This window comes from Barbus barbus (genome assembly GCF_936440315.1).
Source record: "Barbus barbus genome assembly, chromosome: 26".
Taxonomy (NCBI): Eukaryota; Metazoa; Chordata; class Actinopteri; order Cypriniformes; family Cyprinidae; genus Barbus; species Barbus barbus.
This window is the reverse complement of record NC_136754.1, coordinates 6,056,044-6,073,345: the sequence shown is the minus strand read 5'-3', so window position 1 is coordinate 6,073,345 and position 17,302 is coordinate 6,056,044. Positions and strand designations below refer to the sequence as shown.

At 35.9% G+C, this 17,302-nt stretch overlaps 1 protein-coding gene across 2 annotated transcripts; it reads right to left on the bottom strand.

Moving 5' to 3' along the window:
* Positions 1 to 124: 124 nt before the first annotated feature.
* LOC306846649 (DNA ligase 1-like) lies at positions 125 to 17,295 on the bottom strand. 2 transcript variants are annotated; one of them, XM_079380167.1, is made up of 27 exons: positions 17,114 to 17,295; positions 16,825 to 16,887; positions 16,483 to 16,654; positions 16,205 to 16,385; positions 15,888 to 16,019; positions 15,506 to 15,796; positions 15,207 to 15,312; positions 14,983 to 15,078; positions 14,284 to 14,340; positions 14,109 to 14,167; positions 13,750 to 13,863; positions 13,506 to 13,672; positions 12,994 to 13,070; positions 12,661 to 12,752; positions 12,349 to 12,448; positions 11,125 to 11,210; positions 10,920 to 11,035; positions 10,704 to 10,799; positions 6,722 to 6,832; positions 5,614 to 5,685; positions 5,350 to 5,494; positions 5,077 to 5,159; positions 3,350 to 3,502; positions 1,831 to 1,884; positions 1,574 to 1,717; positions 1,341 to 1,433; positions 125 to 681 (listed from the first exon to the last, which is right to left on the bottom strand). In XM_079380167.1, exons 1-27 carry the CDS (start codon positions 17,128 to 17,130, stop codon positions 607 to 609), a joined length of 2,952 nt encoding a protein of 983 aa, XP_079236293.1. In that variant the 5' UTR covers positions 17,131 to 17,295; the 3' UTR covers positions 125 to 606. The 2 variants fall into 2 exon arrangements, with proteins under 2 accessions (XP_079236293.1, XP_079236294.1); XM_079380168.1 differs by having other exon boundaries at positions 16,271 to 16,385.
* Between the last annotated feature and the right edge of the window lie 7 nt (positions 17,296 to 17,302).

The following is a 17,302-nucleotide window of genomic DNA, read 5'->3' as shown; positions in this document are numbered from 1 at the left end:
TCTTAACTCTGACAGTAGCAGTGTCAAAACCTGCCAGTCTCATTTCAGAGAGGGTGAGCAAATAGTGGAGAAGAGAAAGGGAATTCTTTGAAGGAAGTGATGGAGAGTACAAAAGCAAGCAATGGAAAGAAAAAGCTGGATAATTTAATTTTCCATCTTTGGTCACTGACAATAGATCCATTGCCCAATTCATTGGAAACACACTACGCTATAGATACACACTTCAATATGAATATGCACTCACATAATCGTCTGTGCATATATACAGACTTAAAACGGCATATTAATGGGCATTCAAAAGCTGATAAATGTGTGAAATTCAACCATGACCTCGAGGAATCACATGCGAAGTACACAAAAAAGACAAAAACATTCACAAAAACTATGCTAAAAATACCCAAGGAAGTCAGTTTGTGAAAAGCACGTTTATTTTAGCTCCGTATCATTGAAAGACTATTTACATGTTAATTTCCATTTTTCATTAAGTCGCACAATATCACAGCATTAAAATTCAGCACATTAATATTCAACAAAACATTGAAAAACGCTCCATTGCCCAATAGGAATAAGACAAGCTGACATCAGGAGCCAATCAGAGCGCAGCGATCAATAGTAGTCCTCCAGATCTTGTTTTTCACCCTGATTTTGAATCTGCTGCTGTTTCTTGTAAAGATCTGCCATCTGAAAGAGAGAAAGAGAGAGAGAAAGACTGATGCAGGAGATCAGAATAGTTCATTTTGAGAGGGTGTGTTTGTGTGCCTGTGCGTTTCCAACCATCGGGAGAAAGGAATAAAAGGAAACCGAAATAAATGAACTGTGAAAATGAGGGGGAAAAGAAAGAAAGACAGTGTAGAGCGAAAAAAGATAGATTTCCTTTAACGGATCCACTCCACTTGCTCCACTAAATCACGATGTCACGAAGCTCCGAACTACGCCAATGTCATCACGTTTGACTTTCAGAAGGAAAAACTACTTTAAAATCTCACTCTTCCTGTCTCTTATGCCATGGAACTACATCACTCACACGGTGCCATAACCTGCATTTTCCATACATTATGCACTTATGAAAGAAACGTCCCATGTGGGGTAATTACTGTAGACTCCTTAGATACTTGTGCTTTTTCTACTATATTTTTTATTTATAAAGGAATGAATGAAATATTGATTATATATTGATTTATAAGTTATGGTATTTCTTACTCATTTCAATGTCAAAACTTGCTTTTACTTTTTCAAACCTTTTGGACCCACTATATTCGCATTAGCACTGTATATTAACTAAATGCAAAAACCATTCCACTTGTGTGTCTTGCTCCTTGTTTTTCTGCATTTCATGTTACCTGTGACCCTGAGGTGGCATCCTCTGGCTTTTTGTCATCTCTAATCCTGAGGTACCGTGGGAAACGAAGTGAAATGCCTTTCTCTGGGTCCACCTGATGGCCAAGGAGAGAATGGCACCATGAAGAGACAAAGTTAAGCACAATGAGCTGTTACCATGATCTATACATCAAAAACATCAGTCATCAAAAACACTGATTCAGCTTTATGATTCACATGTGCGTGGTGTACTGACCAATCCCATCGCTGCCTTGTAGACCGGAGACAGTGAAAGGTCAGCGCATTTCACCTCCCACACTTGCACCGCCTCCAGCCACACATCCGGCTCTGCTGATTGGTCCACACGGTAATATGAACGTGGTTTGGGTAAGATGTGCTCCTGAGGTGGATTGCACAAAGACATTGAACTTTATGTGCACTGAACTATATGTTCCTGTATATAAATACAGGAACACAAACATGGAAACCAAGAAAGTGCAAATCTTGCTTTACCTTTAAGAAATTGTAATGTTGCTCCAGATCTTCATCTTTGAAGCCTGTTCCAATCTGCCAAAAATAAACAAATAATTACATGACAAGAACACGACAATTGTATTAATACTCTAATGTTCAAATATTTTGGGTCATTTTTTGAGATAAATTAATACTTTCATATAGCAAGGACACATTAAAATTGTCAAAAGTGACAGTAAACATTTATAAATGTTACAAAAATATTTCTAATTCAAATAAATTATGTTGTTTTGAATTTTCTATTAATCAAATATCCTAGAAAAAAAAAAAAAATGTATGGTAACAGCACAGCTGTTTTCAACATGTTAAAAATTGACGAGATATCTCGTCAATTAAGAGACAACGCTTCCCAGCCATTGACAAGTTTTTACAGCAATCCGTGTTCTAGGTGCATTACAGTAAGGAAAGCCCTAGCGCATGTCCTGAATGAGTTACGGGACTTCCCGGGTCTTTCAGGTGCGAATACAAGACGATCGGCATAAACGGAAGGATCAGAGAAAATGTAGATCATACATGTAGATCATGTTTTGACCATTTTGAATCTGATCGGGACACAGAAACATGGATAGACCGTTCATCCGTCTATCTGAATGTGTGTGTGTATGTGTGTGTTTTATCTATATAAGGGTATACATATACTGTATATGTAGCCTATGTGTGTGTGTGTAAACATAGTGCCTTGATTGCAAGAAAGGTGCGTTACAAATAAAATGTATTATTATTACTATTATTAATTTTATTATATGTAGCCTATGTGTGTGTGTCTGTTTATTGAATGCAATTTCTTTCATAATTATTCATGTAATTATTTACAGGTGAATGAATATGACATCTGAATGTATTTTGCCTGAAAATGCACTACTTTGATAAAAATGCATTTTTCCTCAGTTTTTTTGTCCAAAATGTTGTATTTCTGATAAAACCTATTCAAGTGATGATAAAACATGAACACATGAAGATAGAATAAAATAGTTTTTTTTTGGTTTAAAAGCAGAGGCTCAGTTCTTTATTTTGATATATAAAATGTTCGTATATTCACAGCAGAAAATATTCTGAGGGCTGTCAATTTTAGGTGAAAATGCTGGCGGTGGCTGGCAACTGTTTTAAAAAAAAGCTGGCGGGGGAAAGAGTTAATAAGAACTGTTTCTTGAGCACCAAATCAATATATTATAATGATTTCTGAAGGAACATGTTACACTGAAGATTCTTAGTAATGATGCTGAAAGGATATTCAGGAGGATCCATCAAAGGAATACATTTAAAATATATTAAAATAGAAATTGTAATTGTAATAATTTCACAATACTGAATATCTATCTATCTATGAATTAGATATTACAAAAGAACTTGTTACAAAATCTGCTGCAAATGACATATGTGAGTAATTAAATTGATCAAATCTGCATATGATGCAATTACTTATTAATTTACTTGATTAAAATCTTTAATGGATTTACAGTCCTAGTTTTCCCTGGCCTCTCTCAGACTGCACACACACCTTGCAGACAGACTGGAACTCCTCGTTCTCCTCATCGTAGCAGGCCAGTAGAAATCCTCCATAGCTGCCTGCTCTCTTCCCCTTCCCCAGATAAGCACCAATCACGCACAGATCCACTGTGTCTCCAACACCCTCCAGATAGTCCTTCTTCAGCTGCAGAAACAAACCATTAGAAACAATACAGCAGACAAGCAAATGACAGTTCTGACAGTAGTATAAATAAGAATAAATTGCTAAACGACACTGCAAGAAAATATTTTAAACTATATCTGTTGTGTTGTGGAGTACATAAACAAAATATAAATAAATAAATAAATATCAACACTGTATATATCAAACATCACTCTCCCCTTTGTCATTTCAAACCTGTACGACTTTCATTCTTCCACTGAACTCAAAAATAAATGTTTGGCACAATGACAGCCTCAGTCACCATTCACTTTTACCGCACTGTTTTAATACAATGGAAGTGAATAGTGACTGAGGCTGTCATTCTGCTGAACATGTAGTGTTAGAATGAAGAAAGTAAGTTAAACAAGTTTGAAACATAAGGGCTGTGTGAAACCCCCCTTTTGAGACCATGAATTTGGAGATTTAAGCAGCAAACAGAATCATTGTAAAATAAAATTCATGTGACATCTAGGGGTTTGAGAGAGGGAGGTTCATAGTTCAGCAAGGATGAATTAAAGCGATCAAACGTGACAGTTAAACCTGTTACATTGTTACAATATTTCTGTGGAATAAACACTGTTCTTTTCAAAATTTAAATGGAGTAATGACTGCTGTAAAATTCAGCTAAATATTTTTTACTGCGTTTTTGATTAACCTAACAGTATGAGTACAGTACGAGTTTGAGAATACACAATATTCTGCTAAAAACTGAAGTTTTATTTCACATTACCATGATGTAACGCGTTTTTGGTATTCCGATGAATGAAACACTTGCCAAATTAAGTGTACTTCATCTCATTTGAATATTTTTTCTTTAATTTGTAATTTGATGGATGCATACCAAACAATTATTCACAACTAATGAGTAAGTTTGGCATCAGTGCAAGACAGCTGCTTCACATTAGATACAACTGAGACAGAAAACAAGACACTAATAACAGTAATACATTCTGAATTCGACTGGATGAGACTCACTTGTAGTAACCAGCAATTACTTGAACTCAGTATTGACAAGTCAAGTTGTTTGGCAACCATAAACAAACTAGCGTTAAAACCAGACTAAAACTAAAACTTCTGTTACAATCTAGAACCTAAAAAACAATCCTCAACAACAGTTTGCAGAGTACACTAAAGTTTTCTGTATTTTGTTGTCTTTAAAACACCATGGATATATCACATTATATAAGGTAAAGCAGAATCTCTACCGTTTGTCTCATTTCTATGGTCAGATTATATATTCCATCATAACACTGAGCCTTAATGCCAGGATACAGACACAGAGCAAGACAAAAGCTTAATGGGGTGGAAATGACACTTTAATGACTTACACCTTCCTTCTGACTTTGAATACTTGTCTGGGTTTTATTTTTTTAAACACAAAGGATCCGTTTGTCTGTCTGAGACTATAGCACCTTGTGTTCCTGCAGTCTGACTTCATAACATTTTTTCAGAAATTCTTTTATTAACTACATAGCATTCAGATGTTTAAAACATTAATATTTATTAAAAATAAAACGTATTTTCATTATGAACAATCACAATGTGGTGCGCGATACCTTGAGCCAGTTGTGGGAGCGTTTGGCAATCTCATAAGTTGCATGTTTTTCCAATGTCTTCACCATTAGGCCCTCACAAGAATCTGCAAAACATTACAAACTCCTTAGATTAATTAGCAAATTCTAAATATTACTAATACTGATTATTGAGTAACTCTAAATGTCAGTCAATTGTCAACTGGTTTTGGACCCACATTTTTTAATGGCAAACCAATACAATACAGTAATTGTTTATTATATAAAAAGTACAAACACAATCTGTCATTCACACACCTCGTACAGACTGCTCCAGGAACTCCGCAATGCTCTCTGTGGTGTCAGACTCCAGAGATCGTGCAAAAACAAACTCTCCTTCTTTCTCCTCAAAACTCTCCCGTAATAGAGCCCTGCGTTTGCTTAGAGGCTCTCGCACCAGAGACTGTGACAGACAGATACATAATTCAGTAAAATAGCACATAGCATGTAAAAAAAAGGGAGATTTCTGAGACATGCAAAATTATTCAAATGTGATTGGCTGAGCTGTTATCATGGTCTTACCTCTCCGTTGAGGTAAAGCAGATCAAAGGCGTACACACAGACCTGAACCTTGATCTCGGATGCATCCACATCCTGAAATACACACACAAACTTGTGTAAATTTTTAAAGGGGAATATCATAAAAATCTGACTTTTTCCATATTTAAGCACAATAATCGTGTCCCCGTTGCATCGACCAACCCAGAAAACTTGAGAAAGGCCAGCCCAGTACATTTGTATTGGTAAGCCTTTTTTCTTTCTTTGGTAAGAAAAAAACAAGCCGCTCAGATTTCGCTCTCCTAGTGATGTAGGGACCTTATTATAATATTACCGCCCCTTAATCTGCACGTTTCCACCCAAAGCACCACAATTTTGTTTTCGCAAGCGATAACAGTGTATATGTTCTAATGCCATGACCTTTACAGACATAAATGACTGTTTTTACAACTTGTGTGTTTTTAACAAGATTGTGTGTATTTGACAGTTGAAGTGCAGTAAGACATGAAAGAGAACTAAGTTTACCAGTTTACCGTCTAACAGCCACTTTCTGTGTGTTCGCTTCGGATGTGTGCACACAGAAAACCTTATATAATAAGTTTAAACTAAAAAGGCTTTAAAATGCATGATTTCATCACAATAGACATGATAATCAAAACAGAACAAATGTTTTTTTTTATCAGAGTATCTGAGGTACGAGCTGTAAAGGCACAGTGCTATTTTGGAAAATGGGGAGGAGAACAGCAGCTCATTTGCATTTAAAGATACAGGCATGAAAACAGCCCATTTCTGCTTACATAAAATAGGCATTTTCAAAATTATATAATAAATAAATGAGCTGTGGGGTATTTTGAGCTAAAATTCACAGACAGAATCTGGGGACACCTGAGACTTATTACATATTGTAAAAAATGAATAATTGGTGCCCTTTAAAGGGCTTTTAATAAACATCAAGATTTGATTTTTATATTTAAAATGGTTTAAGATGCAGCATGTCATACTGGAGGACATGTCCTCTTCCCAAATGCTACCGGAATATCTCTCTTCTCTATATATAACTATTCAATTACATGTCTTTCCTCTATATTCAGCTGTTTCTCTCCTCGAATTTCTCTCTATTTGTACCTCTTACCTTTCGCTTTCTTGTGGTGAGGACCTGAAAAGGCTGGATCTGTTTCTTTTCTCTGTCCCAAGCCACCGCCTCTGAATCCAGAACACAGGACCGTACGTTCTCTTTCTTCACCTGCGTGAGAGAGGTAAGGACATTTATTAAATCTGCCATCAACACCTGAATAGACTGGATCATCGACGCCAAGTAATGCCTCACCCCGCAGATATGCCCCCCACAGCCATAACATCTTAAAATTACTTGTTTATAAGGTCACCTGAGCTTTAAACACTACCACTTCACCAACACATAACCCATCGAACCCTGAGGCTGTGTGACATTTACAATTCAATAGATGTTACAAGTGCATATTGAGTTTGTAAGAGCTGCAGCAGAAGGTATGGGGCGGTTTTGTAAACGTTTATAATTCTCCCACATAATTGAATGCATTCACACAGTCAGTGTTTGGGATTGACAACGGAATTTAATAACAGATGTGCCTGTTCATACAACATCTTACAGGAACAGCTTGAATTCAGCCTGTATGAATAACTGAATCAAGTCCCTTTTCTATTCTCATGATTACTGAGAATACAACTTGTAACCATCGTGACAGTGACTAAAGGGCCATTCATACCAAGAACGATAAGTACTGATAACGTTTCAATAATCATTCTTATCTTGGTGAACAGGGAAGTCCTCACTACAACTATAACGATAATGACAGAAAGGAACAATATTGTTAAAATCATGCTTTTTTCTAGCTGATTAACAGTAAAAACATTGACAGCCAATCAGAATCCACTTAAAGAGTTTGAGCATTTAAAGCAGCAGATGACAAAATTGCAGAATGCACTGACAGAAGCTTATCAGTTATTAGTGCTGACTAATAAAGTTATTGTTTTGGTCTGAACGGCCTATATTAGTTGTTCAATACAAGTTAGGCTCAATTATTGACGATTACATATTGTTGATTACCACAAAACAAAAAAACACTCATCTTTCATCCTAATTTTTTTTTAAAAGCAAAAAAAATTAAGACTATGTTGATGGACAACTTCAGTGCTTGGGCACCATTTTTGGCAGAATTTTAAAAACAGAAATGGAAAGCTTATAACTTTATAAAAGGAAATTAACTCTTCTGTTAAAAAGTATGTTATTTGAGCTGTAAACTGGTTTACATCATTTTTCCCATCATTTTGGTGTTTATGGAACTTCAACTCAAGTTGTACAATTGGATAAGTATTATTAATAAAATATTTTAATGTTTGTGGATCGGCTCCATTCACTTCAATTGCAAGTGCCTCAAATGTAACCAAGATTTTCTTTTTCTCAAAAATGGAAATACAAGATAAAATTAAATGGTGATAAGCATCATTATGGAACAAATACTGTCAATTGAGCTTAATTTGTATTATTTAATAAACTTAATTTCAATTATTTAATAAGTCCAATTTAGTGATATATATATATATATATATATAGAAACTATATATATATATATATATATATATATATATATAAATGCATTTGTCAATCTTTTTCCATTACCAAGAACGTTACCATATTTAGCACTTCAAAACACCACTGACAACTATATTCTGCTGCTCAGTGAACTTATTTCCCCAAATGACATCTTGTTTACAACTCAGACGGTTTTGATTCTTGTACCATAATTTGATACTTGTACAATAATGAGATTTTGCATTGAATATCAGACAACTGAGAAAGGGAAGGCAGAGAGAGATATTACGGTTCTGAGATTGGATATGGACACTGATAAGCAAAACAACAGCGTTTTCATTGATTTGTCTGCATGTGAGCTTGTGTCATTCATCAAATGCTTTCTTTGCTTTAGGGCTGGAATCCATTATTGCTTTCTTGTGAGGAGAACAGAGCAGGATGACAGAGGACAAATATGGCCTTTGAAAAAGAGAAAGAGACAGATACAGAGAGACTCGCAGAAACAAAGAGAAAGAGAGAGTCTGTGAGAAAGACCCTAACAGCGTATCCAAACCAGGTGTGATCTCAACGAAGTTAGTCTGAGTTTCTGCAAACAGTTCGCCAGGCGCTTGGTTTTCTATTTTAGTCGTGTCATGTTGGGAACCTCCACCCACGGTGAAATCTCATTTGAACAGATTCCCAAAATTGCTGCATATTCAACATCATATGTTCTGACTGGCAGTGTTTTTTCTTACTAAAGGCTGGAATACATCACACGACTTTCGTCCAGATTTTTGCCCAGATTGGCTGACGTTGGTTGCCAAAAGTCAAAGTCAATCTGTAGACATTGAGCAGCAGATGTTGACAGACGTCACAGAAAATCATGTGATTTTAGAACACTTTTTCATTTGTCAAGCATCTGTTAGCATTGAGGCGCATTTTTATTATATTCGGAACGATTGTAATATCTGGTAGTGTGTGATCCTCAGTCGTTTAGATTTGAAAAGTCCTGTAGTGTATTCCAGCCTTAATACAATGCAAAACTGTAGTCAGGTGCCCACTGTGGGAGTACTGTGCAACAGCTGTCAGAATGTACAATATTAGTGAGATATAGGGTGAAAGCCAAAGCAGACTGTGCAACATCAAATATCTTGACTGTACAAGCATTTTAACTTGGGATGCACGATACTGGATTTTTGCCGATATGCTAATTCTGACCGATACCGATATATTTCCTTTTGTTTGGAAACAACACCAAGTCTCTTCTGTGCAGAAATTATAAGCAAATTATATTTAATATTGGTTAGTTTTTAACAAGAACTTATTTGTTAGAATTAAAAAAAAAAAATGACAGTACATTGAAGCTTTTAAAATAACTATAATATATCAATCTCTGCATTATCTTCCCAGAAAGATGCAGTTAACCCTAACATTTTACTTTAAGATTTAATATTTGTAGATGATCTAAAAATAAAGTTGTAAAAATTCTGAAAACCTTTTAGAGCTTATGATTTGTTTAAAAAATAATATTACACCGAGTAAATCAGAACATATAAAAATTATGTTGGTGTTATGTTTTCATGTAAGCTATAGCTTCTGACCAATCAAAACATAATCATTATTTTATGGCACCAATTACTGCTTTATTTAATCAGAAACACAGTCTAAATGTTATTTGAGTAGGCTATTTTATTTTTAAATTTAATTAGAAGTAGGCCAACAGTGCACCCTACAGATTAAAACTCCTTACCTAATGGGCATTAGGACCCAGGGGAGGCTGCCGCTGCACGTGCTATTACTGTGTACTCTATCACACACAGAATGCTAGCACACCCTGAACACGTGAGTTAAGGTATTCCTCTTATTGGCAAGACATATTGGCATCATTTTTCATAATCAGGCTGATGCCGATATTTACATTTAAAGTCGTTATCGACCGATTCCGATATTTTAACATTTAAAATTTAAGCAACTTAACATTTTAAGTTGCAACACACATTGCATGAGCGTTTGAAGTCACCAGTCCGTGTGAGTTCTGAATTATGATCGCTCCATTTTAGTATTACTTTAATATTTATTATTTCAGTTTTAGTCATTTTAAAACAAACTTATTTCAGTTAGTTGTCAAAGCAACATTTATCATTTTGATTTAAGTTTTTCCATGTCATAAAGTATTTATACTTTTTTTCAATTACTGAAATATTATTAATTGTTCTATTTTTTTAATTATTATTTTAAAACTCTGTATTAGTATACATTAAGCTTCAACCCCAAAATGTTTTACATAACACATCACCAACATAACCACTCTGCTAGAACCTCTAAGGCTAAGGTTTCTTAGCAAAAGCAATTAATTGGGCATCAGTGAGCATGTCACACTGAGGCTTAGGCAATCCCAGACTGCCAATTTTGCCGTATGATGGAATCTTTTATTATACCTGAAATCAGACAACCAAACTGTGGAAAGAAATTGAACAGTGCGCACCTGTTTGAACCCAGAGATTTGCTTTTGTGTCCATCTGATTTCTATTTATTTCTATCTTTCTGGGTGCATGTGTGTTACCTGTGGGATTCGTGAAATAATATCAGGGTATTTGCTTGTGTTGTCTTCTTGGTTTCGGCTAAAAATGCGCACCTCTCCATTCTCAAGAATATGGATCTGTTAAATGCAAAACAAAAAAGCAATTAAAATTTGAATCAATGATATTGCTAAGGAAACAGAAAGTCACTTTTATGGCTGAGGCTCCACCTTGTGGAATAAGAATAAAACAACACACACCTGGGCTCTCTCTCCATCATATTTATATTCGCAGGTGAAAGATGCCTCATCAAAACGTTTCATTACCTCACCAACCCCTTTAGTCGGGTGAGCCAACATGGGCCGCAGGGGCACACCTGTAAAACACAATGCAGTTTAGTCTCCTTCTAAACTAAATTTTCTATTTGTTGGTGGGAGAACTGAGCAAGTTGTGATTGGTCAGTACCTGGGGTGAGCTTGCAGTGATTGGGTAGTTCATCTATGCCCTCCTTCATCAATACTGGAATGATTGCATCATAATTTGGCATCTCACTAGGAGCAACAATATGAGTGAAAGCAATGAAAACATTATTTGTATGCATTGAGGTGATATGTAGTAACTGCAACACCTGTCCAATTTGCTAAAATCAGACTTCCTGTAGGGTAAAAATTATGCTAATACTCATTAAACAGGCACTTGTTATGCAGTGGACACCTGCAGTCGTAATTGAAATATTGTTTGTAGTATATGGATAATTATCCCTCACAGCACCAGTTTGTGTTTGACAATCAGGTTGTGCTCAGTCTATATGTTAGCCAATAGGGTAGAATATAAAACAAATCTTGATTCTTTCAGCCTTTTGATTGGGCTTGCATATGCATTCATCGCAATATGAATCTCTTTTCACTAATTGGAATAGGAAGAATTAAATTTGTACATATCAATAGTTTATAAAGCTACATTTTTGCAGTAATAAACCAGACTTCCAAAATCTTTGCTAATGAGCTCTAAACCAGAGACCCTATTAAAATACTATTAAAGTCACTAGACTAGGAGGGTGAAAACAGTCTATTTACAATGTCTTTACAAAACGCAATTAGCAAAATAAAAACTGAAATATGACCACAGCCATGTTAAGGAGTCAAAAACATCTCTTGATATTATTCAGCCTTTTGGGGTACCCGATACACCTCATACTATTTACAATGGTGTTTTTTCTCAATTGGAGGACCTAAAATAGTTTTTTAATCATTACCTGAAAACTAATAAATGAAAAGCCACAGGTACTTACGTGAATGTGTTTGAGTATTGATGCAAACCCCTAAATCAGTTTTAAATTTAAATTATAAAGTGTATTAAAGTGATTTATGTAGATGAAACCATCACTGCTTTGCTGTGCTTCATTAAGAAATTACAGTAGTTGAATTCTGCCCACATTTGAATTGCTAGACAAGGAAGAATAGTGAAACGAGTGTGTGTGCGCATTGAGTCGATCAAAAGTACAGTAAAAATAAAAAAGTATATTTGTGAAAAGTCACTGTATTATTATTTTAGTACATTTTAAAACATTGGCAAAATAATTTTTTTTATTTAATTTTGTAACATACTTGTACATATATAAATGTTTTTATTGGTACTTTAAAAAAAAATTGATCAGTCTCTTGCAGTTTTACACACACACACACTCACCAGTATGTCTGTTTTAGGATCAGTGCTTTCTCCTCCAGCCACACTCTCCTGTTTTCTGCACTCATTCTTTTCCCTGCGTCCAGCACAGCCGGTGGGAACTCTGAACCAACACAAAAAAAAACATATTAGTAACATTTCAGCACTGCTAAACTAAATAGACACCTAATTAATATTTACATGTTTAAACGTTATTAATTTTTTATTCATCACGGCAGAGAGTAATCTAATTGCAAATGCCGAATGCCTGGAGGTTCTATCAATGCTCAGATTATGATGTGTGTTAATGCCAGTTTCATTAGGATCATTTCAAACCTTGGCCTGGGGGCGACAGACACACAGCCTGACTGAGAGCCGTGAGAATACTCTGCTCAGCCAATCCGATACGCAGCTTCCCAGCCAGTGACCTGCCAAACACATAAGCAACCAATCAAACTAACATTTCACTTCCGCATTAATATTCATATTAATCTGTCACCATATAGCAGTAATCAAGACCAGCAGCACATCATTTAGATTTAGCAAGAATCAACTGTCATCCATAAATTACATTCATAATTCAGTATTTTTCAGAATGAACTCAACATTTCTGCATGGTTGGTCAGATGAAAAATGTAAAAGTCATGGGTAAAAGGTAAAATGACACACCGCACAATGTATCGAGCCTCAGAAAACCGACACGCCACAAACAAGCCTTTAATAATGTCAATCTTCTTATTCATTGCCTAACACAGAGAGAGAAAGAGCAAGAGAGAGAGGAAGTGGATTTTCATTGAGAACATATACATTACATGGACAAAAACTTGTTCAAATGTTTGTTTTTTAATTGAGCAAAAGTGACAATTGAAACATTTATGATGTTTAAATGCTGTTCTTTTGAACTTTATTAAAAGACTCCTGAAAAATAATGATCATGATTTCCAAAAATATGAAGCAGCAAAATAGTTTTGAAATTATTAATAAGAAACATTTCTTACGCAGCAAATCTGCATATTAGAATGATTTCTGAGGGATCATGTGTCACTGAAGACTGGAGTAATGATACTGAAAAATCAGCTTTGCCATCACAAATTTTATTTTAAAATATATTAATATAAAAAACGTGTTAAATTGTAATAATACATTCACAATATTGCTGTCATTACTGCATTTGTACTCACTGAGTTTCCACTCATGTTAGCAATCTCTTTCAGTTTGTTGAAAACGCCCCCTGCTGTCAGATTGGCCGGGGCAAACATCATTCTCTGGTTGCTGCGAGAACTTTCAGCAACCAATCCCAGGTCACCTTTCTCCTGAGCCTCCGCCTTGATTTTGTCCAGCTGTCGCCCTGGTAACAGAAGTTGACAGTACAGGGGTCAGGCAAGAAGAATTGTGAATGACAATAAGGAAAACAAATATATTTACCAGTTGCTTGAGCGACAGCTTTCATCAGGACGGTCTCCCCAACGCCCAGCTCCAGACCCTGATATGCAGGGCCGAGCTGATTCAGACACAGGTACACACAGCATAACAGGTCATCTACAGAAACAACAGAGTATTGAACAGATGGAAACAGTGAAGCTTACATATTTTGAATGTATGCTACATTTTTATGTTTTGCACAAGATCAAGTTAAAGTCTTTTCTTCAATCTGCCACCCTAACAGAGTCATTAACCTGTTCACCTATTCACTTCTTGAATAAGAAAGAAAGAAAAACAACCCCTGTCAAGCATAAATAATTAATAACCTATCTAGACTCAATTAATTAAACACACACACTCACCTGGAGAAAGCAGAATGACAGATCGCAGAAAGTTGGAAAGCGTTTCAATGTTCTTCAGCCTAAAAAAAAAAAAAAAAAGAAGAAATTTAACGGCTCCACACACCTATTTTTAAACTCTAATAGATGTAAGAGAAAACACATACACAGTACAGAATAATTCTAATGTACTTCATACCTGCCCGAATCCTCTTCAATCTTCTCAAAGGTGCGAGCAACAGCCAAATATGGCACTCTTGAGAAAGAGAAGAGATAAAGAAAACATACAACAATGAACTTCCATAGAAAAAGCGTCAATCAAGCTTTATTGCTTTAGCAAGAAAAATATATTCTGCAATTGTATTAAGCTTTTTGTTAATGCATTGGGGGAAAAAAAGACTATAACTGTAATGGATTAATCGTTTCCATTTCACTTTATTATAACAATGATATTAAGTGCTGCAGAGACGACACATTTTTGCAGGTCAATTCATAAGTGAGCATCACCCTGGTTCCCTTAACAGAAGAGCCAATAGGCTTTTTCCATTAACTTTTGCATTATTAAAGAAAATAGCTAACAAAAGTTGATTCTTACATATTTTTTTCATAAATATAATCTACAGAAATGAACAACTAATAAAAATTACTTTGAAACCTAAATACAATCAGAACAAGTAAAAAACTACATAAACAATGACAGCATGCTCACACTACTTTATAATATCCAGTAAGCTTCCAACAAATATTTCAATGTTTACTTAAAGTCTACAAGTTGGAGGGTTTGAGTTATAAAAGAGCATTAGAATAAACACTACCAGACCAGTTAGTACAGTAGCAAAAATGCAACTGTAGCTCTGGGGTTTTTTTTTTTTAACACCTAATAAAATGCAGGCATTACTTTTGGCCCTTGCTCCAGCAGGCGTGGTCAACAGGATGGTAATGTGATCTGGAGGGATCATACTGGCTCTGGATCGCAGAATCCACCCCCTTTTCACTGTCAAAACAATAAAGCTCATTCAAGTCACAGAAAAAAATTGTGCCCTTTCAAAACAAACAATTATATTTTTTAAGTAAAATATTCCAAGTCAGATTAACATTTGAATTTTTGTTTTTAACTTCAACCTTTTCTTCTCTTTCTGTTCAGCAGCGTCAGAGATCTCTCCATCCTTCTTTTTTTCTCCCTCATTTCGCGCCTCTTTTTCCAGTTTGACAGCTGACTTTCTGGGAGCTACAAGATTGTAAGTTATATAATTAGTGTAAAAAAAAAAAAAAGTTAAACTACAAATGAAAACTGTTTCAGTAATCATACAGGTTTGGGATGTCATGGGCGTAAGTAAATAATGACAGTATTCATGTTGGAGTGAACCACTCCTTTAATTAAAAAGACAGAAGATAGAGAAAGAAAAGGACAAAAAGTTTACCAAAAAAGCTGCTGATGGGTTTCTTTTTGGCCGATCCCACTTCCTCTTCTGTGTTTTTTTCTTTTTTAACCATTTGTTCAGGACTGCTATGTTCCTTCTCTTTCTTGTCTTTCTTCCCATTTTCTCCATTCATCTTTTTCTCCTGTTGTACCTTATTTTTATTCTTTTCTTTCATCTTACTGTTAGCATTGTCCTCAACTACGGTTGTTTTTGCTTCATCCTTCTCTTCCTCTTCCTCCACTGCAGTCTTCCCATCTGCACTTTTCTCTTCCACCTCCATCATCTCGATGTCTGAGTTGAAGAGAGAAAGAGAAGAAACAATGAAAAACACACTAAGATAATGGAGAGGTGACACCTGTGCGCAGAGATCAACTCATCTCACCTGTCTGTCCAGGTGAGGCCCCAACTCGTGCTCTCTTACTCTCCTGCCCTTCGTTGACCTCCTTCTCCTCCTCTTTTGCTCCCTCTCCATCACTTCTGCTTTCCAGCTTCCTCTTGGGGAACTGCTTGCGGGCTAGAGAATGTGAGAGGGATTTTAACCCCATAAAGCCTACTGTATTATATTTAATACATACACTTTCCTGAAAATCCTGTGGTACACAATCTACTACATGCATTTTTTGGAGTATTAATGATTAAAAAAATAATAAATTATCAGTAGCATAAGTAGGAAAGTGAGAAGAAGAGACTGATACAGACCAGTCCTGCGTTTGGGAATGCCTGATGGCGATGTTGATGTCGGAGTTGCTGGAGTTCCCGGAGTACCTGAGGAAGCAGGGGTTACCACCGCAACAGATGTACTCGATGTAACCGGAGTCGTCGGGGTTATGGGAGTTTTTGGAGAAGCCGGAGTGGAAGCAGCCTTTGTAACATCAGATTTCTGTGCATTTAACATAGTAAGACATAGAAACAGAATTGTTAACAACAATACTGACAAGCCGTCATGGTTGAACTCATGATAACTCAATAAATCTTACCTTCTCTGACTTTACTGGTTCAACTTCACTCTCTTTTGGCACCTGCTCTTTTACTGTCGGCTGATCTTCATCATCGCTGTCTATGATTGCTCGACTGCGTTTATGAACCCTCTTTACTGGTGAATCGCTTTCTTGCACACCATTCTGAATTTTGAGGGGACTTTTTACAGGTCTGAGCAGAAGAAAGAGAAAAACATTATCATATAACATTGCTATAATATTCCTTCAACTCCACAGCTGTCACCGAAGAGAATTCATACAGAATAAACACAAAATGAATTTTGAGGTTTAGAAAAAAAAAATCTTAATTCAACAAATAAATATCAGCTAAATGTCACTTACTCAGTCTTTGCTTTGGCCTGTCCATCACTCTTCTCCTTGCTTTTCATTGGCTGAAAGAATGACCTGTGGGCAAGAAACAATGAGATCACGTTATAAAGACAAATTAACTCCCTCAAAATTATACAGTATTATAATTTCTGACATAAAGAAATTTAAAGACATGCAGTTTAAAGAAAACCCCTTATTGGCACAGTATAAGTTATTTAAGGTTAGGTTAAACGCGGTCTAGTATCAGAATGTTCTGTGGTCAACATCACGGATAAAACACAGAAGAGCAAGACACACTCACGCTATGCTTCGCTGCATCGTTGAGGTCTTACACTGCTGATACTGAATAAATCCGGAATATATATTCTTTATATATATATTGGCGTGTTGTTAAAATTTCTGAAGCATCGATGTTTTCTTCCGCGCGCTTAACTCTGTATAATTCGGCGCCAAAGTGACGTGGTTCCCGCAGGCGACAGAAACAGCGCGG

What these genes read in the sequence shown, in the direction of transcription:
- LOC306846649 (XM_079380167.1), bottom strand. An exon ending in TCACTGCAAGCTCACCCCAG is followed by an intron (nt 11,036 to 11,124) that starts GTACTGACCAAT and finishes TGTGTTTTACAG; the next exon opens with GTGTGCCCCTGCGGCCCATG. An exon ending in CCTGGAGCAGTCTGTACGAG is followed by an intron (nt 5,160 to 5,349) that starts GTGTGTGAATGA and finishes AATGTTTTGCAG; the next exon opens with ATTCTTGTGAGGGCCTAATG.